Source organism: Pogona vitticeps, chromosome 3 (assembly GCF_051106095.1).
Source record: "Pogona vitticeps strain Pit_001003342236 chromosome 3, PviZW2.1, whole genome shotgun sequence".
NCBI classification, from domain to species: domain Eukaryota; kingdom Metazoa; phylum Chordata; class Lepidosauria; order Squamata; family Agamidae; genus Pogona; species Pogona vitticeps.
The window spans coordinates 47,048,307-47,075,237 of NC_135785.1; the positions used below are offsets into that span (position 1 = coordinate 47,048,307).

The 26,931-nt window shown below is 41.2% G+C and overlaps 2 protein-coding genes across 2 annotated transcripts in view; one reads left to right on the plus strand and one right to left on the minus strand.

Moving 5' to 3' along the window:
• PFKL (phosphofructokinase, liver type) overlaps window positions 1-6,668 on the plus strand; it is a 46,813-nt gene extending 40,145 nt beyond the window's left edge. The window contains exons 18-22 of the mRNA XM_020787403.3: window positions 1,625-1,686; window positions 3,553-3,664; window positions 3,876-3,975; window positions 4,876-4,981; window positions 5,578-6,668. Of these exons, the coding sequence (XP_020643062.1) occupies window positions 1,625-1,686; window positions 3,553-3,664; window positions 3,876-3,975; window positions 4,876-4,981; window positions 5,578-5,725 (528 nt within the window). The 3' untranslated portion in view covers window positions 5,726-6,668. The remainder of the gene's footprint in view (window positions 1-1,624; window positions 1,687-3,552; window positions 3,665-3,875; window positions 3,976-4,875; window positions 4,982-5,577) is intronic.
• An 8,080-nt stretch (window positions 6,669-14,748) lies between these two features.
• On the minus strand, window positions 14,749-23,079 carry CFAP410 (cilia and flagella associated protein 410). The gene is made up of 7 exons (XM_020787490.3): window positions 22,864-23,079; window positions 20,514-20,532; window positions 19,306-19,352; window positions 18,614-18,843; window positions 17,290-17,464; window positions 16,923-17,019; window positions 14,749-15,473 (listed from the first exon to the last, which is right to left on the minus strand). Exons 1-7 carry the CDS (start codon window positions 23,046-23,048, stop codon window positions 15,345-15,347), a joined length of 882 nt encoding a protein of 293 aa, XP_020643149.3. The 5' UTR covers window positions 23,049-23,079; the 3' UTR covers window positions 14,749-15,344.
• Between the last annotated feature and the right edge of the window lie 3,852 nt (window positions 23,080-26,931).

The window sequence follows — 26,931 nt, forward strand, 5'->3', positions numbered from 1 at the left end:
GATGAGGTATTATGAAAGTTCTAGACCAAAACACACGGAGCCTTGCTCCTGCTGGAAGGAAATAGTGTTTGTGAAGAGAGGGGTAGAATGCTACAACCATATGGATTCTGGAAATGGAGGTACAGATGAATTGGCTGAGAGAGGCAGGAAACCTTATGGGACTACTGTGATAGTAACTGCTGTCATTAAAATTCAGATGTCTCCTTGTAGGGCAAATTAAAATGAGGCAGAAATTTATTATCTCTCTTGTGACCTTTCCCTGCTGTGAGACATCTTGCATCTAGGCCCCATGACAATGAATGCCTGGGGAACTAGAGCTAGAACGGGCAGTAGAAAAATGTGTATCTAAATTTCTGCTCGTCAGTGGCATGTCCCTGTACACAAATGCAATTTTTTTCTGCTTGCACACACCATATTTGAGAATGATGTGCAATACAGGTTCTGCTGAGAATGTTTGTACGGTGATTGGGATGTGGAAGATGGGAAGGTAACTGAATTGGACTTTCCTATAGCTGTTCAGAAAAGCTCCCCTAGATGCACGTGTACCAAGCCAGTTCTATATCATTACATCTTCTTAGTCACAGTGTTTTGCAAGTGAGCGTTTTGTGACACTGAGAAAAATGCTTTTTATATGAAAACTATCTAACAAAGGCCTCCCAGGTCCTAAGGTACACAGTAGAAGCAGCCTCAAACTCTTCACACTCTGAAGTTTCAGGCAGCTAGTCATAGCTCTATCTAGGGCAACATACACTGAGAATCCAAATGCCAGCACAGCCAAGTGAAAAGGTTGCAGATAAATGTCCCTACCACCACTCAAGTAAGCAGCTGAAGCACATGATGCACCTGATACCCAAAAACTAATTATTTTCTGAGATTTGAAATGTTACTTTGAGGGACTGCAGCTCTCAGAATCCCCCAGTCAATATGGTTAGTGGCTGATTGTAATGGTGACCCTGAGTTGTTCTTAACAATAAATATTGAACTCACAGTTGCAGGACAAGAACAAGTTAGGATCTGATGGAAAATGCTCCTTCCAGTTTGACTAAGTAATTGTTTGAAATGTTGTGCAATATGGGCATGAAGATACATCACCTGAACACATTTGCTTTGGAGTGTGTTCCATTGGTATCAACATGACTAGTGTTCATATAAATGTGTTGAGGAGTTGTAGTTGCTGGTTTCTAAGAATGAAACAGAGACTGACCAGAATCTCCTTTAAAATGAAATGAAAACACAAGTATTAGTTAGAATGAACACATTTATTTCATTGCCTGTTTTCGTGCATTACAGTCAATTTCCTCAAATTGGATTGTAGTCCATGAAAGCTCACACAGAAATAAATCTGTAATTCTTAATGATACAGTGCTTTTGGTTTATGTTGCAAGATGGCTACCTCTCTCAGGATTTCCTTAATTGCTCAGACAAACAACCCCATCACCCTCCTAGCTGCCAAACTCCTGACAATTGTTGCAGTGATGATTTTTGATTGTCACACTACCAAATGTTAACAAAGTGTTTATCAGGTTCCCACATTTTCTTCGTAGCTCTCCTTTTGTGTAAAGATTTCTCTGTATTCAGCAAAAATGAGTTCAATGAAAACTATTGTTTTTTCATGTCTTTCCAGGCAAATGTTGAACATTTGACTGACAAAATGAAAACAGACATTCAGAGAGGCCTAGTACTACGGTAAGTTATGGAATGGGCTATAAAATAACCATGTTCCAATTGGGCAAGAGGACATAAATGTTCACTGTAACTGAAGGCCGACGTTTAAAATTCATAGCTGTTTGAATCCACTGGACACAAGCTAACACCCAAGAGCAGATATTATTAAGAAGGATAAGATGTTTCTGATAGCTGATAAGACCAACAGGAGACCTCTTAACATGGATTCATCATAATTATTATTATTTTCCTGGCATTGGCTAGAATCCTGTTGATGTACATGAGTATAAATGAAATTGCAGAACTTGCACCAGTTAATGGCTACTAATTAACAGGGTGCTATTTGCATTCCTGGTTGTGCACCAGGTCATAGAATGGAATGGGCATGTAATTAGGAATTGTCAATTTGCAGCAATTTGTCACTGTAAGATTATGAAATTCCACTTACACATATGTCAGTGGCCAGCAAGATTCTGGCCACAGTTAGAGAAATAAAGGAGTAAATTTATAGTCAGCAGAGAGTTAGAGAGACCAGGATGCTGTACAACATCTGTCATACGCTGACATGGTCAGATACCATCAACGTCTCTGTCTGGTTGGATATTCCAGTCCCTGGAATATTGCTAATACTTGCATCTATGTAAATGTGACTGAATTGTGATTCACCACAAATGAAGTAACTGCAGTCCAGAAATCCCTGAAGCATTGGAAAGAGATTGACAGTGTGGAATGTGAATTAGTTCAGCTTTGCCCCCGGTGAGATGGGTACATGATAGACTGCCGCAGTCCTGCAGGGAGTGGAAAAATAGGAAAGATTCATACAGTAGGGGCAATGGTTCTGCCAGTGCTTAGTGGCTGGTGCCACCATAGCTTGCTCAGTGGTATTCTATCATGTAGATGTTTGATATCCATTCCTCACACCCAGTTCCCCATAAGGGATTATCATGGCAAAGGGTTGCTACCATTCAGTTCTGCTCACTTTCTGAACCAGAACTGGTAATTCCCAAAGCTCTTAGCTCTTGCCTTACCTATGTAAACAGTCTCACAGTATATTAATGTTGTTTTATATATAAGCCGTTCCCTTATTCTGTACTTATTCTGTGCACAAGTATTTATTAGATGCAAATATTTTTAATATGTTTTAAATTGTTTTAATCTCGATTAATATTAAATTGTGTTTTAATATAGTTTTGTATATTTTTTTATCTTGTATAGTTTTAGTTGTTGGTAGTCACCTTTGGCTCCTTATGGGGAGTAAAGTAGCAAAAAACAAACATCAGTGACTGAAAATCTGCTGTACAGTTAGCTCTACTTGCAAGATGGTGATATCATCATCAGTGACAAACTGCCATTTAATAAAGGCTTTTGGAGGTTTCTCAAGTGCACATGCCTTTGTCATTTGTGTATGAGTTGCTTGCATCCTGAAAATGCTTTTCATCACTGGTGCAAGAAAAATATGGAAAACAAGTGGAAGATGTCTCAGATACACATTAAAAACATTACAAATGAAGGAGCAGGATGTATCTTTATTGGGCCACTAAAAATCAAGTAGACAGCTGGGAGTCCAATAAAGATATTGTCTGCTCCTACATTTTTATTGTACTGTGTGTGTTTTTTGCCATACAGCTTTTTTTCTGAATTAAAAAACATGTTAAGCAAGTCGATTGCAAAAAGTCTTACCTGGCAGCCTCTGAAAAAGGTAGAGAAACTCATAAGGGGAGCTTTGCCATAAAATACACCTGACTCAGTCACTGAAGGCTCTTAATATTTAAAGTCAGCACCTTGATCTATATCCAGAGTATTTTCTGTGCTATCATTTCTGCAACAGATGCAGTCATGCTTGCCTGTGTGTGTCTCAGAAGTGCCCTCCCTGCACTTTTTTCATAGGAATGAGAAGTGCCATGAGCACTACACCACTGAATTCCTCTACAACCTGTACTCTTCAGAGGGGAAAGGTATATTTGATTGCAGGATCAATGTCCTAGGTCATCTCCAACAGGTAAGTGGGGCTGGTCTGGAGTTACAAACAATACTTTGAGAAGACACATGCCACTTCAAACAGAATTTAACATTTATAATGGAAGAAACAAAGAATGAATGGCAGTTCTTGCCTGTAGCAGAAATACTGTTTAAGAGTATCCTTTTTCTCAGCAGGAAGAGCACAACTCTCCAAGTAGGCTTAGCTTTCCACTTCTCATGTCTTTCTCTAGGGAGGTGCTCCAACTCCCTTTGATCGCAACTATGGCACCAAGCTGGGTGTGAAAGCTGTACTGTGGATGTCAGAGAAGCTTAAAGAAGCTTACCGCAAGGGTAGGTTGAGGATACTGTCTCTAGGATGGAAAATGCTTGCCAAGCATTCTCTTGTGAGAAGCAGGCATGTTGAGAAGACATTTGGCAGACTGGACTGCACTGCCTCCCAACTTCTCTCTTTCAGCCACTTTTACATATCCCACATTGTGTTGAAGCAGCAGGTTTAAGGGTGGCACAATCTTGCATGGAAAGCACTGTTGCTGTTGCTTGAAGAGACAGCTGCCCTGAGACTACTGAGCCTCTACACTTCCCTTTTGCTTTAAAGAGATGGTCCTTCCCTGGCATCTTGCCTGCTTTCTTCCAGCTGCCCATACAGTTCCCTCCTGCTGCAGCAAAGGAGTCCCTTCTCAGACTTTTCTCTCTCAAAAAAAATGAACACCTTCATATTCCATTTCACACAGCTAATCTCTGCATAAGGCATGGCTACCTTTAGAGTTATGAAAGGTATTGCTTCAATCCCAGAGTAAGCCCCTCAAGGCCTGGCTAGGAAATGTGTGCCCCCTCCCATGTTGCCAAACTGCATTTTCCATCAGCCTTAACTTACATAGCCAGTTATAGTCAAACAACCTCTGGAGGTCCAGATATCCCATTGCCCTGCACCAAAGTGTGCTGTGCAAAAGAAAGGCCTGCCTTCAGAATGAAGAAGACCGGCCCTGGCGAGGCGCCATTCCAAGTGTTGTGTCCCAGAGACCCATTATGATTTGGGACACCTTCTGTGTTCGTCAGGATTCCATGAGAACAGTGGAATTTTCTTTGCATCTTGCTAACTGCCACAGTCTCAGACGTCTTTAGTTCTTTGTTGCTGCTGGCTCTCTGCCCTAGATCTCCAAGGTAATCTCCATCCAATACAAAGTTGGAATTGCCTGGCATGGCAAATAAAAGGCCTTTCTGTTTCCACAGGCCGTGTATTTGCCAATTCTGCAGACTCTGCCTGTGTGATAGGATTGAGGAGGAAGACTGTGTCCTTTAGCCCTGTGACTGAGCTCAAGAAAGTCACAGATTTTGAGTAAGTAACTCTTTCCCCTGTCCCAATTTATCAAACATTACATTTAAACACACAGGAAGTTCACTGTTGCAGTGCAAGGCAGGCTGCTTGGAAGAGACTGGCAGGTAGATCAGCACTGGAATTTTATCTCAAAATTATCTCAAATATGGCTACATTTTCTATTTCCTGTTGGAAGGACAGAAAACAGCTAGATCTGCTGGAAAACTGTGAGGTGTTAGATAGGTGTCTCCAGACAGATTCTTTGTTTGCTGTTCAGTTTTGTGGCCTCTTTTTCCATCTGCCAATACAGAAATGAAAACTTAGATCGCACGTAAACTTTACTTTTGAAGATGCTCCTTAGAACTTCAAATCTGAATCTAAGAACAAGCTGAGTGGGCTCCTTGCCTGTTGTCCACTTGCATCTTTTCCAATTAATGTTTATCTTTAAAAGAAATGCTAAAATATATGATTTTTTGGAAGCTCTGCTTCCACAGATATGAAGAAAAAAATACTCTGCACATGACCAGAGCTGCTGTTTGTACTATTACCCTGCATACCCTGTGACTTATCTGGGGCTCTGATTTAAGTCTAACACTGCTTTGTTTATTTCCTGTCAGGCACAGACTCCCCAAGGAACAATGGTGGCTGCACTTGCGCCTTATGTTGAAGATGTTGGCCCACTACCAGATCAGTCTGACAGAATATGTGTCTGGAACAATGGAGCATGTCACCCGGCGCACACTCAGCATTGAGAAGGGATTCTAGCTCTAGTCTTTCTTTCTCCTTGCCCCGACCAATCCCCTGTAGTTCCCTTCCCATTCTGGTCTCCTCACGCCTTTTGAGTGCAGTGCTGTTGCCACCGTGAACTTGCAGGAGTGTGGTTGACAGGAGCCTGACTGATGTAGAATCCTTCCGTGTCCACAGCAGGAGATTATTCTCCTCCCTGCCAACTAGGTGGAGGGAGGTTGCTTTCCTGTCTTTAGCTCCCTTTCCAAAGCCAGTTACCCCCCAGGAAGCAGAAGCTGAATGCAGGGTTATGAAAGCACACAGCCCCTTGCCAACCACCATCCCTTCCTGTTTCATAAGATAAGTCTTTTATTCTTAAATATTATTTAACTAATCATGTACTAAACATCACAAGGGCAGTAGGCTGGTATAAGAATCTTTCCAACCAGGTGCCATGGACAAGGCAAGATTACAGAACGGAGTTTCTCTTAGTTGGGAACCACATAGAATGTGAGATTGCCAAACACCTCCTCGGGTTTGGGAGCACTGTAAGAAATCTGATGGGTCCAGTTTTTGTTGCTATCTTTCTAGCTTTCAGGAAAGCTCCTGTCTGGTAGGAGTATTTCACATGCACATTTTTCTTGCAGTGTAGCAACAAACAGCAAAAGAGCTGTTTTACCCTTGCTTGCTTCTCCTTCTCTTAGTGGCATGGCACATGCCAACCAGAAGAGGGCTGTGTTTCTGAGTGCTGGACTAGGGTTCCTCATGTGCTGTGAAATTGCACGGAGAACCCTCTTCTCCATGCCACTGAGGAAATTTGTTTGATTCATTGTTCCTGGCCAGAGCTATGGTAGCAGCTCCAGTGGCCATGCTGTATCTGTGCTGTAGTTGGTGCACATCTGTGTCCTGTGTAGGCTGTATTTGTCTATGGCACAGCTTTGTATGCTCTAGATATATAAAATCAATCCACTTTAAAAAATAATCCTGTGTGTCTTCAATTGTATTTCTTGTTTGAGAGTAGCCTTTGGACTTACAGGATTAGGCTAATCGTTGGACTTTCTGATGTTTTTGCCTGTAGCTCCCATCAGCTCTGCACAGTATGGCTAAGGATAAGAAATTGGGGACTGAAGCCAGAAAGTTTGCTCCCTGGGCTTAATAGGAGTGACATCTGATATACAGAAAGGCCATCCTTTTCCATTCTGCATTCTCTGGGGAATATCCTGGTTAGAATGTACTGAAAGAGGACAAAGTGTGTGTCTGGTGATAGATCTTCCATCACAGGTCTGTTCACTGGCATGTAGGAGTCTGCCTTACACCATTTATCCTGTATATACCTTACCCCATATTTGAGTGGTAGTAGCTCTGCAGGGTCTCAGCCACGGGTCTTCACATCATCTGATCATTCTGGCTGCTAAATGTAAGATGCTTGAAGTTGAACCTGTGACCTTCTGCATGCAAATTATGTGCTGTGCTACCGAACTGTGGCCCCTCCCTAATTAGAACGGCTTGCCTGAGACTTCAGTACCCCTCACATTTGGTTATGGAGAACCTGTGAACTTTCAGATGTTGATGGATTTAAATTCCCATTAGCTGCAGCCAGCATGGCTTAATGGCAGGGAATAACAGATTTTGTCCTCCAGCATGAGGAAAGCCACAGCTTTTTTATCCCCTGCCTGTATCAACAAGCCTTGTGCCAATGAAATGCAGCTGGACTGCTGCCTCTCTTTCAGAGGAAATTAATCAAGTAGAGAATATTTAGCATCAAATATTGATAGGTGTGTATGATAGCACATTATAGTCTAATGCTAGAGTACAACTACCATGATCTTGGGTGAACACCAAGTCAGAGAAAGCTAATGCAGTGTGCTTCTTCCTGCTTGGTTCAAGGTGCTAAGCAATGGATACATGCATCATTTTAAATTGGGCAACACTCTGATACAAGTAAAGAAAAGAATGAATCAGTCTTCCCCAGATTAGTGCTCTCAAAATGTGCTGGACACTTTGTGTAATGACAGCCATGATGGTTAAGGATGATAGGATATGTAGTCCAACACATTTAAAGGGCAACAAGTTGGGAAAGGCTACTTTGCATCATCAGGAAGATCACAACAGGTTCTGGATATACAAAGGGCAGACTGTTATTGAAGATAGCATACTATGTTAACACAGCCAGCTAAGGAAGTTATACTAGCACACAGTGTACTAGAACTGCTGGGATGTTTAAAGTTACTAATCCTCACTGATTCTGAGACATTTGGATGCAGATTGGCTCACTATTGATCACTGACTGTAGGTCTTCTGTGGAAAAAGAAGCAATCACAGGATTCCCAGTAGAGTTCTGTTCTGGGCCCTCATAGAAACAAGAAAAAGGGAATGTACTATGACAAGCCCAGCAGTCAAAACAGTACCAGAAATCTATCTAAGTAAGGTCAGTCAAGTTGGCAAGTGATATCCTCATCAAGCAAGTGGGAACAGGCTGAATCTCAAAGCCATCAAATCTTAATGGTATGTTTCCCAAATCAATGTTGACTCAACAGTAATTTTTGCACAGGGAAAAAAACTAAGTGTACATCACATATTTTGGTTTTCAGCTAGGGTCAGAGGATGAATGCCATTAGTGCCATAATAGGTCTGCAGGCAGGACATTGGTAATAGGTAACATTAATATAGCATAGGACACACTGAAACTTCAGAAGTACTTGTAATTCTTTCAAACAAAAAAATCTTACAATAACACTGGATATAAACAAATTGTGTTCTGTACTGTTCATATTGCCATTCAGGTACAGCTTTAAACTACTGTTCTTTTGTATTCTTGAAGGCTTCACAGCCGGTATCTGATGGTTGTTGTGGGTTTTTCGGGCTCTTTGGACAGAGTTCCTACTCCAATCCTCTGAAGATGCCCGCCACAGAAACTGGTGAAACGTCAGGAAGAACAACCTTCAGAACATGACCAAAGAGCCCAAAAAACCCACAACAACCATACTGCTCTTTTGTTCCTCCCTTTAGCCTACTCTTCCTCCTAGGAACTCACCAATGGTGTACATGGCTTGCCTCCTTTTCAGTTTTATCCTAGCAGCTGTACCAAGCACTTCAGGCTAAGAATAGGATTGGATAGTCATCCTGGTATCCCTACTCTAGTCAAACATTAATCAGCCTACTGTACTGGCTTCCAAGTACCATCAAGAACGGAAACAAAGAGGACACTTTTTTAAATGTGCTACAGTCAAAAATTGCTAATATCATCACTCTTTTTTTTTGACAGGGACATGCAAATTTACTATGATACGATCATGAGTTTGAACAAAAACATGAGTCCAGGTGTTGTCAAGTGATGACCAATTAGGAGAAATAACAGTTAAGGAAAAACAAAATTGTTCACTTGTCTTATCATGCTTGGGCAACAAACCTATCTCTACCTGCCTGAAGTAAAGCCCCACTGAACTCAGTGCTTATGTCTGTGTTGACATTTAAAGAATTTCACTGTTGCGGGTGCTGATTGTAAGAGATATTATACAGTATAGGCATATTTTAAAGGCATTCCTTTTGATAGGCCAATGTTTCCCAACCTTTTTTGAGTTATGATCCCATTTTATAATAGCCAAGTAATCTGCAACTCCCTACTGAATTTACATAAAAAGGCATTTTTAATATGGTAAAGAAAACATGCCCCAATATATTATTAAACAAGAAGAGAAGAAGCCGTAAGTCCTGGACTAAATAAGTCAACCAGCTCTGTTTGGTAACCCACTGAGGGCCAATAGATAGCAAAATCTGGTGGTCTTCCTGGGATTACATGTCCTTTAGAGCTAGAAGGCTTCTAGAACCTTGACAAGTCAACCACTATGCTGTACAATAGAGGAACGACAACACTCTTAGTTTCCACCCTTCAAACCATTGAAAAACGTGCATCACAATCAATCTTCAGTAACCTGCTCCCCACCTGTCTGCAGAGAACCTACACGCCTGCATACAATTCCTGGTAATGTATGACCTGCCATAGAAGTGTTTAAAAATCTAAGCTATATTCAATTTGCTGCCACAAAATGCAAGACTTAGACAAATGACATTGCAAAAAAATGTCTGTTCAACTCTACCGCTCCAGCCAATATTATTCTGTGGTCAATTCTCATCTGGCTTGTTTTAAACTCTCTCCTTTCTCTATTACACAGCGAACTGACATTTTCTTGCCTCTAGGACCCATGATGATCCTTGTGATTACGAATGAGAGGGTGGTTCAAGGGAGACTGAAGGCATTCACAACCCTTTGTACCACCCAGCATCCATTCCAAACTCCCTCCAGTTCCTCTGAACAGCAGGTCAATGTTTGTGCTCAAACAGAAATGAGGTTTATACTTCTTCACCACACCTGTCAGTGACACAGTATGCTTCATCACAAGCCTCCTTCTCTCTTCCTCTGAGCCAAAGTACGCTTCAAGGCACAATCTCTCCCAACAGAAGCCTCTGCACACTGGACCATGCTTTCGCTTGGAAACTTCGAATATAGTGTGCCCGCAGCATCACAACTCTGACAGCATTCCTAAGTGACACAGTTCCTACTGAAAAGTGTGTGCCATGTTACTTAGACAAGCATGCTCGATGGTTTGCATTTCAGGATAGATTACATTACAATCTTTGCTAAATGATTTCACTGCAGACCTAAAATAGCTTTTTAAAAAAGAATGATTAACAGACACCTCAAAAGTATAGCTAATTAGAACTTCAAGAGCAGAAGCAGTTAAAAATAACAGAACAAATGCGTCTCTGCCAGGGTAGGAAATTATAAAATTATATGCAAGTCCATTTTTATGGTGCATTAGTCTGCATTGTTACTGATATCAGATTCCTGGCACTCTTAGAAATGTTATCTTGAGACATACCAGGATTGATTTTATAGTTCAGTTCAGCAGAAAAAATGAGATTCATCAGCTTGGCAGGAATCGAGCATAAACTAATTTTATAGTTATTAGTCAGACTGGAATAGAAATGGCTGTAGGTCAGCATCATGCTGGTGGACTAGGCTTTATCTATTTAATATAACAAATGTGTGTGTTCTAGGTAGTGAGTACTCAGAAGTGGTTTACCATTCCCTACTTCTGGAGGCACCCTGAAACCGTGCAGTTTGCCTATAGCTATATAGTGTGGTTCTTTTCCCAGGAGGAATAGAGAGAAACTGAACTCTCAACCTGTGGCTCCGCAAGCAGATACCTAAACTACTGAGCTATCCAGCCAGCAGTTTACTCTTTGTGGCCAATGAGAATATTTATAGCCCTGTTGCTACATCTGTATGCAGAAATCTGAAGTCCCTCAGAGTTCACAGTGACTTACTGTCAGGTTTAGAACTGTCCCCTTCAAATCTACATATTGTAGGCTGGAGAGTGGTGGCATGGCTCTATAGCAGGAACATTACCACAAATTTCTGCTTTGAGCAGTCTTTTTGACATGAATTTCTAGCAAATTCTTGTAACAGCAATCTATAAAAGCAATCTATAAAAGAGCCTCGTGGTGCAGTGGTTAAACCACTGTACTGCAGCCAAAACTGTGCTCACAACCTGGGGTTCAATCCCAGGTAGCCGGCTCAAGGTTGACTCAGCCTTCTATCCTTCCAAGGTTGGTAAAATGAGTACCCAGCTTGCTGGGGGGGGGGGGATGTGTAGCCAGCATAATTAACTTGTAAACCGCCCAGAGAGTGCTTGAAGCACTATGGGGCAGTATATAAGCAGCACGCTTTGCTTTTGCTTTTTTTACTACTGAAAACTTTCAATAGGGTAGTGAATATTCAACAGTACTGTACAGTTCCTCATTTCTCCTGCAATGCTCCTGGAATATTTTTCCCTCAGACTATTTCCTTCATTAAGACACTCCTGAGCAACAGATAGCTATTAAAAAGCTGCGTGCCTTTATGATTTACACCCTTACAAACAGAGTCCTGTCTGTGCCACAAGTTGTGATGACTGCCTCCCAGGGAAGGTCATACTGGAGAAGCAGAGGATACTATTAGGGGTGTGATGGATATGGATCACATATTTTTTGGTGCACATCACTCTTAATTTCTAAATGCAAAAAAGGAAATTATTGTCTTAAAAATACCTGATGGGCACAGGCAGTGTTTTCACCTTTGGGGTTTGCAAAAATGAATGGCACCTGCTGCCTCCCAGAAAGAGAATCTTCAAGCTTTAACAACCTTCTACGTAATTTTAAAGATATTGGACAGATAACTGAGTACCAAAAGGCTAAATCCAGTATTAGTCCAATCAAGAACAACACCGCTATACTAAATGGGATTTAATTTAGTTGGAATTACAGCACTGTAGAGTTGAAGGGATCCTAAATCATCATATGTAGTCCACAGATTCTAGTCCAATTCCCTGTCTAGGCAGGAAATCCACAGCAAAAGCATCCCTGAGAGATGGCCTTTCTAACTCTCTATAAAAAATTTACAACAGAGGGTCCATCAGTTTCCAGTGTAATGAATTCCACCGTGAAACAGCTCTAACCATCAAGGTGTTCTTCCTAATGCTTGCTCAGAACTGCTTTTCTTCTAATCTGAATCCACTGGTTCAGATCCTTTCCTTCGGAGCAACAGAGAAGAAGCTTGTTCCCCCTTCCGTGTGGCAGTCCCATTCATTTTGTTGGGCCTACTCTTGCTAAAACCAACTCTGGATTTAGCCTTAAGTATGATATAGGTAAAAGGTTCCCCCTGACATTTAGTCCAGTCATGTCCAACTCTAGGGGGCAGTGCTCATCCACATTTCCAAGCCGTAGAGCCAGCATTTGTTCATAAACAGTTTCCATAGTCATGTGGCCAGCGCGACTAGACACAACGCTGTTACCTTCCCACCGTGGTGGTACTATTTATCTAAAGTGGTGCCTCGACTTATGAACTTAAGTGGTTCCGGAACATGGGCATAAGTTAAAATGGTGGTAAGTCGATGCACCATTTCCCATTGAAATGCACTGAAATGCAATTAATCCATTCCGGCTGAAGAAGAAAAAAATCACCCCCCAAAAAATCACTACAAGACTCATTGGAAACATGATTAACCCCTCCAAGATCCATCACAGCACAGAAACATAATCCCCCCCAGCCCAAAACTATGCAGCAAAAACACCCAGAACATTTTTTAAAAAGCAGAAAACAGCACCTTACCTTACCAGGCAGCCTTCTCCGATCGTGCACACTCTAACTGCATGGGCGAAAGAGCTACAAAGAAGCAGCCTCGTCGCCACCTACAGTTAGCAATTTGAATTTCCCGCCTTTTTCTGTTTGTGAGTGGAAGCTCCAGCCACAAGTCGAAGCAAAATTTTGCGGCCGGAGTTGGTCATAACTTGAAATGGTCGTAAGTAGGGACGTTGGTAAGATGAGACACCACTGTACTTGCATTTGCATGCTTTCAAATTGCTAGGTTGGCAGGAGCTGGGACAAGCGACGGGAGCTCACTCCATCACATGCATTCGATCTAAGTATGACATACCAAGGTACAAAAAGTACCAGAAGCATTACTAAACATTCTGGCCCTTGGACCAGTTATAGAGAGCATCTGATCTGTTTTCTTATGATAGCTTCACTGGCTACTTCTTGCCAACCACAGTTCAAGCTGCTGGACGTAACCTATAAAACCCCATGTGACCATACCAGGCTGTTTGGAAGACAGCAATTGATCTTTCAGTTCTGCTGAAAGTCCCCCATATCTGATGGAGATGACAGAAGACCTTCCGTGTGCCTGCTTCACACTTTAAAACTCTCCAACAAATCAGGCTAACTAGCAACAACTTTTCCCCAGCCTTATGACATACAAGCTTATCTCTTGTTGAAGGAGGTCTCCTTAATCTGGTTTTCACTATTTATTATTGCATTTTTAATTTATTTGTTTTTATGTTGTGTTTCAGCTAGCTGGATAGCTCAATGAGTTAGGTATTTGGCTGTGAAGCTAAAGGTTGGAGATATGATTCTCCACTGTACAGCCAGCCTGTGTGGCCTTGGGCAAGCTGACCAGTGCCAGGTGCCCTCAGAAGAAGGGAATAGTAAACCACTTCTGAGTATTCTCTGCCTGAAGAACTCTGAAAAACGTGACCATAAGTCAGAATTGACGGCACATGATATTGATTGACTGACTGACTGAAATCCTGTTTCTTTAGTATAAGAAAATCAGTAGCACTCAATACCTTCCTAGCTGGCAAAGAAAGAATCCACACAATTCTAAGGGAGGCAGATGCACACAGGCTTCATACATGCTCAGACAAGAGGTGCAGCAGGGACTCTCTTTTTTTGCTGGCTAGGAAGAGACTCCATGAGTTTTCATGCAGTAAGCAAAAGGGTTTCAGCCAATTAATCTTTGGTTTTTTTTATCATTGACAGAAAGATGAAATACAAATTGTATAAATAAAAAGAGAACAGAAGTACAAATGCGACCCTAATGCAAGTAAACAAACCCCAGATGGTTGCATCCATACAGAGGCGTGAAGAGGAAAAATCTCAAATAATCATAGAATAGTGGAGTTGGAAGAGCCTATAAAGCCATCAAGTCCAATCCCTTGCTTGATGGAGGAACATAAATCAAAGGATATCTGCCAGGTGGTTGTCTAAGTTTCTCTTGAATGCCTCCACTGTTGGAGCATTCACCACCTCTCGAGGTAACTGGTTCCACTGTCTTAATAGTGATTTATATCATGGGAGGTCCTTTTCCCAAAAACACTAGGTCTGCAACCATAGCTGTTAGGGAGAAAGGGATAAATTTTAAACTGTCAAATTTATTACAAGAGAGAATACACTGCTTATGGGTTGCTGAACACTATCAATTTCCAGAATGCCTTGAAAGAAAACATATAACGGGACTAATGATATCAAATCTCTCTGCTGTTATTGGATAGCAACTTTAATACTACTTCTAAACCATAAAATATCAACTTACTTACCCCACTGCATTCAGTTAGACAACGGTACATGTTTCTGAGGCTGCTGCAAGGACAAAGAGGGCACTTGACTGTAAAAATTCAGGGAGGAAACCAAGACTGCAAAACAGAATACTGTTCAAATAAAACAAATTCAAACAAACCCAACGTTTTGACTGCAGATGACATTTTTAATCAAGTCCAAAAACCTATGTGTGAAAGAAAGTAGGTTAGATGCTCACCATTAAATTTAAAAGTCCAGTGATTTTTGTTTAAACCTCTGAGCTTTTTTTTAAACAAAATTCTGACATTCAGGTCAAGGTCTCCATAGTGTAGGAGGAAGGCAGCATGAACTTTACTCTTGCTCCAATATGAGAGAAAAGGGAAGGAGATCATGCTAACAAGATGCAGCCTTAATCCAATCACATCCCATCTGAAGCAAGGCTTAAGAATGATCCTTCCAGCTAGGAGACAGTAGCACGAAGTAGGGCCAGAAACGATTTTTCCCAGGGACAACAATCTCCTGTAGTTCTGTGCATGTTTGCTTATACTCTATTGTGGGCCTTTGTGGAGTGCATGTTAGCAGTTGCAATTGCAGATGAATGCTTGTCACAGAATAGAGTCCTCATGCACAGAGCACAAGGGTTGTATAGTTTCTTCTTGTGCTTAGCTGCATATTCCGCAAAGCCCAGCAGCATGATGAAGGTGCAGGTATCTTTTGATGATACAAGTTCCACTGATCCACAACACATCTGCTTGAGAAATGCTACCGGTCCTCGTGGAGTTCTTTCTTCTGCAAGGCTTGGAGTTTGAGCCCAACTGTTTGATGAACAACTTCTAGTCCATCTGAGTCCAACTCTTCTAGGAGTAGTAGGATGGCATTGAGGATGTTGTTCTGTTGATCCAAGAAGTATAAGACAGAAAGGTCAGGGCTCTGCTTTTTACCAGTCTAATCTTCTACTTTACTATACTTACTTTCCCTATTTTCTTCATCCAATCAATTCAATGAAACAACTGTAGTATTTTTGTGCACTGACTCTTGTTTCTTCTTGGGAAGCATGGCATCATACTTTTACTTATATCTTTGTATCCTTTCAGATCCCTATAGACTCTCCCTGTTGAGCACGCATGCTCTCTTATCTAATATATCTAATATACACCTAATATACCCCTTATCTTAAAATCTCTTTCCAATTCACTCCGTCCCAACATCTTTTATGTTTCCTAAGGAAAGAGGCTTTTAATATAAAGTTTGGGAACACTGTGTCAGAAGAAGCTTTCCTGAAGTAAATATCCAGATATCCAATCAAGGCTATTTATCCCAGGGAGAGTAAAATTACAGCTCCCTTCTACCCAAGGGCATGTAGTTAAAAAGTAATACACAAGCACATAAGGCCTCTTTAACTTAACTTGCATGCAGGAGCAACTTCTAGAACAGGCCAATACTGATTGCTGTTTGAGGACTATACAGTGGTGTCATACATTACAACGTTAATTCGTTCCAGCGAAATCGCTGTAGAACAAAAACGTTGTAATGCGAAAAGAAAAAACCCATTGAAACGCATTAAAACCCATTTAATGCGTTCCAAAGGGCTGTAAACTCACCGTCCAGCAAAGATCCTCCATAGGGCAGCCATTTTCACTGCCTGTGCAGCGAGGAATCCGTCCCAGAAAACAGCGGGGGGGGGGCGTATTTTGTTTACCCGGCGGCCATTGTGAAACCGATCATCGCAAAGCGAAATTCCCCCATAGGAAACATCGTTTTGCGATCGCAAAATCGCAAAAAGTTCATTGTAATGCGGTTTCGTCGTTAAACGGGGCAATCGTAAAGCGAGGCACCACTGTAATGTGTGTCATGGCACAATACAGTGGTGCCCCGCTAGACGCTTACCCCGGTAAATGACAAAATCACTTGATAATGAATTTTTTTGTGATCGCTATTGCGATCGCAAAACGATGGTTCCTATGGGGGAAATCCGCTTTACATTGATTAGGTCCCTGCTTTGCAAACTGTTTAGCTAACAAACGGTTTACGAAGCAGGGACCTAAACGATTATTTTTCCGGCTCCGCAAAATGGCTCCCCTCCCTTCGCAAAATGGCTGTTCAGAAGACAGTGATTTTAAACAGCTGATCGGCGGTTCTCTATGGGCGATCTTCACTGGACGATGAGGTATTTCCCCATTGGAACACATTAACTGGTTTTCAATGCATTCCAATGGGTTTTTTTCTGCATGATGATGATTTTGCTTAATAGCAATTTTAACGGTACGGATTATCGTTGTCATGCGGGGCACCACTGTACATGATCCAAAAATGACATAGGGGGAACATGCTCTTACTCACCCGCTTCTTTCGGTTCCCTTCCATCTCCCTGGGTGAGAAGGAGGAAAACTTATCTCTTGGAACAACAGGCTTCATACCAAGCTGTTCACGGATTTTACTGTGGAGGGGGAAAGAACAAGTAACAAACTTAGGAAACTGATCTTCTGTGAACAAACCCCATTTGCCCTAGCTGTTCCTGTTCCACACAAGAGATGACATCACAAATGTTTAACATACTTGAACTTATGATGTTTCTTTGTAAAGTTCTATCAGAGTTTTTTGGTGTGGGGACTTGCACAGGGGAGCACTGACCACTGAGTTGCGCCAGACATTCTGTATGAATGAGCAACTTAAGAATCCCCAAAATAAACAATGCAGCTTTCCTCACTTTGTCTCTTCCAAGCTGAACTTCATGAGGTCATTTTCATTCTCCACTGTGGACTCTGTCACACTGGATTCAATGGTGGAGTTCTGGCAGCAACCGTCTATGTCTGATTTGTCCGGGGGTGCTACTATCTCCTCTCCTTCCACTAATGCACGGGACAGTTCTTCCTCTGTCACCACTACAAATATTGAACAGAAGCAAGACACAGAGCACTGTTATCAGTCAAGCTCAGTATCTGAGAATGGGAGATTCAAATGAGGAAAGAAAACAATGGGTATCGAGATGTTCTTCCATACAAAAGAATTCCATCTGATCTATATGCATGGGTTTTATTTTATTAAGCAGATATGTATTCAGTCGTACATGAGCTCTCACTTTCAGTGTAGCACACCAGCCAGAGAATTAAACTAAAGATGGAAGAATGTGTAGTCAGAAATTATGCCACTAGTTAAATGCCAATTCAATACCAATTTAGTGGCCAATTCAAATTATCTCTTAAGTAGAATCATTACACCAGTGGTTCCCAAACTTGGGACTACAACTCCCAGAAATCCTAGCCAGTACAGGTCGCGGTGAAGGCTTCTGGGAATTTGCCAAGAACATCTGGGGACCCAAGGTTGGAAACCACTGGACTAAACTGGTGATGACCTTTAAAAGTTAGTTGGATATTTGTGTATATCCAGTGTTTCAGTGTATTCTGTTCTCATAAGGACAACTTCCATTAGTATAATTAAAGTAGAGGATATATGGCTCATGGATTCTGAATTTGTTAGACAGAATTATGTAACATATCGCCACCTGGAACCTTTTGCTACTAAATGTCATGAGCCTCTCCATTCCACTCTTCCTGTACTATATACATATTTTAAATGAGTTGCTAAGGTAGGTGAGCTATTGTGACTCTCCAAATGTTTTTAAGCTACAACTCTCATCAGCATTAATCATTACAGCTAGCCATGATGGATTTTGGGAGCTGCAGCCCAACAACATAAGCTGTCCTCCTCTGTGCTGGATAGATGTCGAAATGCAGTGTGAAAGTGGGTGGGTCGCAAGCTTCACAGTTACAGAGAGGATAAAAATACTTTGGATATTTTCCCCTTGTGTACTTCTTATTTGAAAATAGTTCTTGAAATGTGAAAGCATTTAAAAAAATTAAAAAAATTAAAAGCCAGCTGACTGAAGTAATGCCACCTACTCTACTATCTCACAATCAGACTGCCCTAATCTCTTGCATACGTAGATCAAGCTTAAGAAGTTAGATCAGAAACTGTGTCTCCCCCACCTGAAAAATCCTGACACAGACAAGACAGGTTCTTGCAATACGCACTCTGATTATCAAGCTTTTGGAGGTTAGGGAGGTTGCGCAGCACTGTCATTCGGTAGCGATGAGGATCAGGACCACAGCAGGGATTCTCCGACAGCCAGAGGATTTTCAATCGAGGAAGTTTTTTCAGGTGGAACAGTTGACAGAGGCTTGAAATACTGTTTCTCCTGAGATAGAGCTCAGTTAAGTTCTGGCACTCGTTTATTGGCTCCAAGTCAGAGATATTATTTGCACTGGTAGACAGGAATTTGGAAATCATGATGAAAATCCAAAATTAGAGTACAGTATCTTATAATTATTTCACTTGTATGTTTGTGTATGTTTATAACATTATATATGTGAAGTACAATGTCTTTTACATCAAAAAGGAGTAAGAAATTGTTTGGCTTCTTAATAATTGTTATATTTGTTGGGCAGAATTCGTGGCTAGTATGAATACAAATCTAGGAAATGTTTATGCCAAATAAAACATGGAAAAAGAAGAAAGGTAAAGGTAGGAAAGAACTGTCAAGAGTTTATGCATTCTAAACATAAGAATGGATAAATAACCTGGAAAACATAAGCTTGAACCTACAAATAAAACTTTCAAGGATGGGCTCTTTTTTGACCTTCAAAAATAAAAAGGGGGACACTGATTTCCCTTGGCTTGGTCTGTTAAGACCAACCACAGCAATTTCATAGACTTCAGCACATACCTAAATGTGATCACCTCGACGCTGGTAAGCTCTTGGCAAATGGAAATCTAGTCATAAAAAAAAGAGAAGCAGAAACAGGAGAAATTTCAGCAAGCTTTTATCATCTCTTGAGGAAAAAAGGAACCTTATGTAGTTCATTAACTGATACAGTAAGTCTGCTAGATGCATTTAAGCATTCATAATGGAAGTACTGTATTGCAACAGATTTTAGTCTCAAGCCAAAAGCCAGAAGACAATCAAGTGACAGAAAATCTTTACAGATGTGTGGAGTGAAGTAGGATATAAAGGCCATCTGCCAGCTGGTCTTCATGGCCTCAGGCACGGTCTCCATCAGCAACTTCTATCAGAGATCCTTTTAATAAGAAATTTCAAGGACTGAACTTGGATGCTTTGGTATATGAAGCACATTCATTACCACTGGGCTATTCTCCCCTTCTTAGCAGCAGTACAGGCAGTGATGGGTGAGAACCCACTGCAGCTGTCACAGTCAACAGATATTCCCACTTGCCTATTAAAGCCAGGCTGACACAGCAGCTTCAAAAGTCTTTTTCTTTTTTCCTATTGGCACCTCCTGAATATAACAGAAGCAGCTGAGGTTGACTCAAAGCTGCTGCACAGCCATGTTACTTATTTCTAGGAAGAGGGGAGAGAGAAAGGACCAAGTTTTCTTTTTACTCCACCTTAAAGTTGGCTTTTCTCTGCTCTGCCCCCTCTCAGCTTCAAAAAGAAAGGGAAGATAATCTATCCTGAACCACTTTTTTTTCTCTTTGATGTTTATATTTATGGGAAGAGGTAAGTTGTATGAGGGTTATTACATTTCATACCCCTAGAATTCTCATGATTGTAGAAATGATTCTCTGCTGTATGTCCCTGAAGAAGCAGACCACAGTATATGAAAGTTTATGCCAAATAAAACATGAATCTTTAAGACCCACAAGATTCCTTGGCTGTATTTTCAGCTGCAACAGATTAAATGATCACCCCCACCACAGAAAGAAAAATGTAGTATTATTTATCTAATCACATAAAGAGGCAGCAGAAAACTGCTTTTTATGCATACACACATTCCATTATAAAGCCTGGCTTAGTTTTGAACTTGTTAAAGACATGGCATAATTTTTGAGAGATACTGGCTCTTAGAGAGGTTAAATACCTCATCTGTTACCTCTATTTACTACATTAACAGAAACATTATGAATAGTACTCACATCTGTGATGTGGCTGCCCCTGAAAGAGAAATACTATTTAACAAGTGTAAACAAAACAGTATAAATAGCATTAAGACACTGAAACAACATTCATGCTAATCAAAGGAAAGCCACCTATCAAATCGGCACCAAACAAACTCCATATATGTGTGGGCTCGTGCGTGTATTCTCAATGTATATGAGAAGAGACATTGTAACTGAAACTGCAAACTCCCTGCCACACATTTGTTGACATTATTGTGATGTATTTACATGTACTGGTGCTGCTGATATATTTGTCCTTCTACCTCTTTTCCCTAGGAGCCACATGTACAAGTTTGTCTTATATGTTGGAATGAATGAAAGGAAGAAAAGAAAGGAGTAGTCCCCCTTTATTCTGGCACGTTGTTATCTTACAAAAAGATAGTTCAGGAGCCTAGTATTTGGAAAGAACAGATTATCCTAGGAAGCTTTTGTTAAGCAACTGTATTGGCTCAAAGGCTGAACTAAAGCTAAGGTTATGGAACTTAGATTAATAGAATATTTTAAAACTGGCAAACCAGCCCTTCAGCCTATGAACAAATCAGCAAGCAATGTAATATACAAAGAATAACAGAGATTTGGTCCCTGTTACCACTGTTACAACATTAATGTGACTGCTAGTTTTTGATCTGGTACTAATTTCTGGGATATCCTCAAGGGCACTCATGTATTCAGCATTAAAAAAGTTCAGATGAAATGTTTCATGGACATGCACCACAACAGACTTTCCCAGTGTGGTGCCATCCAGATGAGTCAGAGTACAGTTTCTACCAGACCGAACCAACATAACAAGCATCACAGAGTTCATGTCTTTCTTATTCAGAAAGGGATACAGCCGGCAGATGCTCCAAATATAACAGAACATCTTCCTGGCTATTTATTTATTTATTAAATTTATACCCCACCTATCTAGACTGGTCTACTCTGGGCGGCTAACAATAAAAACAATAAAATAAAAACAACAATAGTAATATAGTTCAAGATGGGGAAAAAATAATTCAAGTGATGACAGGAGGGAAAGCCCCCCTAAAGAGCCAGGTCTTAAGTCTGCTCTTAAAAACACCCAGCGAGGGAGCCAGACAGATCTCTGGGCGCAGACTGTTCCAAAGGTGAGGGGCCACTGCCAAGAAGGCCCGTTTTCTTGTTCTTTGGGCCTCCCTCGGTGTTAGGCCCCTCAGCCACCCTTCCTGGCTAGAACAAGTGGTAAGTCATTCCAATAGATATCGAGGTCCTAAACCATTTAGGGCTTTATATGTCATCATTAACACTTTGAAATCAATGCGGAAACGAACGGGCAGCCAATGCAAGGCAGCCGAGTTGGGAAAAGATGTTGATACTTTCTCACCCCAGTGAGAAGTCTGGCCACCGCGTTCTGCGCCACTTAAAGCTTCTGCATCAATCTCAATGGTAGCCCCATGTACAGCGTGTTACAGTAGTCTAATCTCGAGATTACAAGCGCATGGACCGGAGTGGTGACTGCCCCAACATCAAGATAGGGACGCAGCTGGGCAATCTGCCACAAATGGAAATAGGCAAAGCGGACCACTGACGCCACCTGGTTTCTAGGGAGGAGCCAGGTATCAGAAGAACTCCTGCATGACAAACCTGATGATTTTAAGGAAAGAGAAGCACACATGGAAAGACAGAGAAGACTATGGGCTGCACCTTCTACAAGAAAATGAATGACTGAAGAACAAAGTAGGTAAATATTTAATTCTGTAGAAGACCAAATCAGGACTCTGAATTATGATACAGCAACTACTAGAGTTATTTTAGTAATTCACATTAACACATCAGCATCACTGGGGAATGCAAATGCTCCCTCACACTCTGGCAAATCTGGATTTACTATTCAGGCTGATATCCTAACAATTAATCTCATTACTTATTTCTACCATCACCATTAGGAAGTGCAACTCTGGTTTTCAAGCCATAGGCTGAGTTTTTACACTCAAAGGACAGAATTCTAATCTGAATCCCCATCACCGAAGCTGCTCTTGCGAAAAAAAAAAATCCTTGCTGATTGCTACCCTTCCAGCTATGTTATTGCTACAGGACACAAAAATGTGGCAACCCTATTTCGCAGCTGGAAGGATGGGATGAAGAGAACCCGGGGAACGGGCATTTTCGGATCCTTATTTTGTGTTTTGCGGGATAAAAGAAGCATTTCTTTATTCTCTCCGCCAGCCATTCCTATCCGTCCCGGGCCCCTACTGGCCCCTTCCCCGCCCGCCTCTGCAACTCTTCTCGCCGGCAGGACCCAAAGTAACTCATGCATGGACCTGCCCCTCTATCTTCTCGCCAAGCGAGCACCGGGCCCAAGCCTCACCAGCAGTTCAGCTTGCGCACGCCGCTGAGGTTTGTGGCCTTCGCCCGGGAGAGAACCATCTTTCTGGTGAGTTTCATGGTCCCGGCAGAGGCATCGGGCTTCGCAGGACGCGTCGCCAAGGCCCGCTCGGCAGCCTCCGACGCGTTTCCATGGGCGGGTCCTGGCGCAGGCGCCATTACGTCCATCCCACTCCCAGAGGACCTTGCATACTCGCGGCGGAGGTAGGGCTTAACAGCCAATGCCCGCCTCTCCTGTAAGCCCCGCCCCTGAACGGGACTGGATGGGCGTCTACGGCGGTGGGTTGGCTGTGCTCTTCTCTCTGAAGGGGTAGATCCGGCGGTTGGGAATGGTACGGAAGCCAGCCTAATTTCTTGGATGCTTCTTGTGCCTGTTTTATGTGTGACATTATGGCGCTGAAGTGTTTACACGCCATCCTGATCTGGGAAAATACTTGTTTCATTAATTTTTATTACCAGGGCCAGGACCTTTTAAGGGGGAGGCGGCGAATATTTGACCTCGTGTTACATATCAGGGCAGTGCGGAAAGGCAACAAAATGAATATAATGTTCTAGTTCTCGTGAGCTAATGTTTCTAAGATGAGGAGTTTCAACAGTGGAAGAAACCTTGTGATGCATTTTGGCTACTCGTCAATGTGTTTCTAAATCCGCTTTTTGATTTACCAAAGAACAATGACCAATAGGCGAGGTATAAATAAATAAATAAATAAATAAATAAATAAATAAATAAATAAATCTTGTGTGTGTGTTATGCTGATGTTGTTAAATGGATACGAAGATTGATAATTGGCAAATAATATTAATACATACCTTTAACAAAATAAACACAGTAAATTGAACAAATAAACCAAGCAGCCAAAGAAAGTATCCCCATACATATACACAGGAGCAAATGCGACATCAATGCAGTCCCCTCGTCTAAAAATCAAGCAAGCAAATAAGGGCCAAAAATTAAATCAAAATCCTGCCAAGCAAAACTACTAGAATATGGGGGCATTTCTCTCCTGCCACCCAACTACTTGATGCCTTCTTTTTTCTTCATTGAGTCCAGCAAGCTGCAGGCAGGCAACACAATCCAGCAGGAGCTCAGCAACACACAGTAATTCCACTCACAAGGAAGTACAGTACTATAAACAAAGAGCACTTCTAATTGGGTTCCAACCAATCTAGGTCTTTTTGCAGGTTCGAAATTTCCCTTCCCCAGATATTCTGATTGATAGCAGCTCTTGCAATGCTAGTGGATGAAAAATTTCACAAGCAATTTGAAGAAAAGTTTTAAAAAATCGATTTTGTGATTATGAATAATTTGTCTTTTAAGAGTCTCTTTTTCAGCAATTAAAGAAAGAACATGGAACCGTGTTTGTTTCCTTTAAAACAGTGGTCTCCAACCTTGGGGCCTCCAGATGTTCTTGGACTTCAGCTCCCAGAAATCCTGGCCAGCAGAGGTGAGGGTGAAGGCTTCTGGGAGTTGCAGTCCAAGAACATCTGGAGGCCCAAGGTTGGGGACCACTGCTTTAAAACACAAAAGGCCGATTCCTAATGATAGCCTTTGATTGTTAAAGGATTCTTTAAATGAAATGTTCCTGGTTTGGGTAGGAATATAAACTGTCACAGAACTTGAACAGTAATTTTATTGTTATACTGTTTGAGGCTTTATATTTTAAAGCCATATTATTACTTAACATATGTGATATTTCAATATAACAACTAACATCTGGTGATGCAGCTTGCTTCTGAGGTGTTTGTTGGTACAATATATAAGATTAGATGCAGAGCAGAGCAGCCATTTTTCAATATCTGCTCTGCAGTTATGTGATATTCATAGAAAGGAACATATTTGGCCTTCCCTTTGTGGACCTTGAGGATGTCAACTATTGTTTCACATGAGTTCCAGAATGGTGTTGATGCTACAGCGCTTGAATGCTGTGATTGCTAGGGTCTCCAGACTCTGGCCTATGTTGGCTGCATTAATTGGCAGGCATCATTATGCTTTATTTCTTCTTGGATTTCCTCTTGCTTGATGTCACTTTGTGAACGGTAGTGAGCAGAAGAGAGTATTCTGTAGACCATTTTGACTACAGTACTGACATTGGTATTATCAATATTCAGGCTGCCGTTGCTATGTAAAGCTTGGCATTCTTTTTCTTGCTGGTAACAATGGCACAATATAGTGCAGCAACAGCAAAAATTTCCTGGCATTTTGAATCATGGATACAGAAACTCAATATCCCACATTCATAAATCTGAGGTTTTTAAAAAGAATTAAATGGTATTTTGACTACTGACATCCACCTGATTCAAATCATATGGCGGTGAAAACAAATATCCATACAACAACTGCTCTGCTTTGAGGAAAGATAGCAAGTCTTGCTCAATGAGTCGGTTACACAATCAGTAAACACTTTTCATCTGCATCAACAAAGCACATTTTACATTGCATTAGTTGTATCCTAGAAACTCATTGGTGGCCTTGAGGTCAGAGAATAATGTGCTTTCCATCTTTTCTAAAGTACTTTTATATCATTATCTGTTGAAATTGTTTTTTCAGAAAGCTGTAAAGACCTGAAAAACACTCTTATTCATGGGTACTCGTAGCCTTCTAAGCTCATTAGAAATAGCAGAAACTCATGTTGATTTAAATGGATTTGGGTCGAGCCTGCAGTCATTACATTTTAGATAGCAAAATGTCAGCTAAGAGGTTGGGTAAAAGATACCTGAGCTGGGTAAGAAGAGATTAGAACTTGTTCATCTTCTGGCACTCTAGTTCATCCCCCAGCATCAGAGTAAAAGATTTCGAGTTGGAGAACAAGTTTTGCCTGAGTCTCTGGAAAAACACTATCAGATAAGAGAATTTGGGAATCAGTTGCCTGAAATAACATTAGGGTGTGTTGCCACATGCAGCAGACTGAAGAATCAATCAGATGGTGGAATGCTGAAGTACAGTAGTTGAACAAACTCATACTCAGGTCCAGGAAGCCTGAGGAGGTCTTTTCTCTCTTCTCCTCCCCCTAGAAGGACATGCCTCTGCTTCAATGAGAACTCACTAGCATCCAGTCACCAAATAGTGATGCTCCCCTCCAGGTGCCATAAACTAAAAGAAATTCAAGAATTTAATTCCTTATTGCCAAGACAGCTAGAGTATGGTCAGTGCTGGAGCCTATTTCATTTCTGAGGCCCTCCAACTCTTCTGTCCCCTCATACATTTTTTCCATCTAATTTTTTTTATACTACTTCAAACCTTACTCTCCTAAGCCTGCTAAACATGATTACTGCCCAGTTGTATGCAGTGGCATTTTGCCTACATAAGCAGTGGTAGTCACCACTGAGCAGCAGAAATGGGGGGTGATGTTGCAGTTTGGAATGCTGCAGTTAAATACTCCATTACATTCCTTTTCTCTAGTAGTTTTATAGAAACTCCCCACCCCCACTCCCCGCATTCAGTCAGCAGCCTACCAAACATGTACAATATTAAACTGTGAGACATAGTGGCTTCACTAGAGAATACACCGAATTCTCAACTTATTTGTATGAGAAACTATAAGTTCAGGTCATGGGGTCATTTTAAAACAGTCTCTGTGTCAATTGGGGATGACTAGCCAAAGGTGGTTCCCTCTAATCTGTTTATTCCTAGATGAAATAGATCTATCACTTCCACCATTTTTAGCCACTCCCTTTCATTCTTTCTCTCCTTTGAGTGTCCGTTTTGTTTTGTTTTTGTCTTGTCAACAGTCAGTCATCATTCTACAGGTGCTGAGGACACTCAGTTGTCACTGTATTGTTCTGGAGGATTTCCCCCTTAGGATTTTTCCCTCTAATATGTGTAACTTGTCTTGTGGACAAGAAGTTACCATTACAACAGAATACGGAGTAATAGAACAGTATCCTATAGGCAAAGGTGTCAGACCTGGGTGCATTTTATCCCCTTATTTATTTATTTATTTATTTATTTATTTATTTATTTATTTATTTATTTATTTGTTTGTTTGTTTGTTTGTTTGTTTGTTTGTTTGTTTGTTTGTTTGTTTATTTATTTATTTATTTATTTATTTAT

Excerpts from the sequence above, each read along its gene's own strand:
- CFAP410 (XM_020787490.3), bottom strand. The coding sequence starts at position 23,048 with ATGGACGTAATGGCGCCTGCGCCAGGACCCGCCCATGGAAACGCGTCG. Across the intron at positions 18,844-19,305 it reads GTCGAGGTGATCACATTTAG|TGCAAATAATATCTCTGACT; the intron begins GTATGTGCTGAA and ends CCTGTCTACCAG. Across the intron at positions 17,465-18,613 it reads CCAAAAGCTTGATAATCAGA|TGGTGACAGAGGAAGAACTG; the intron begins GTGCGTATTGCA and ends CAATATTTGTAG.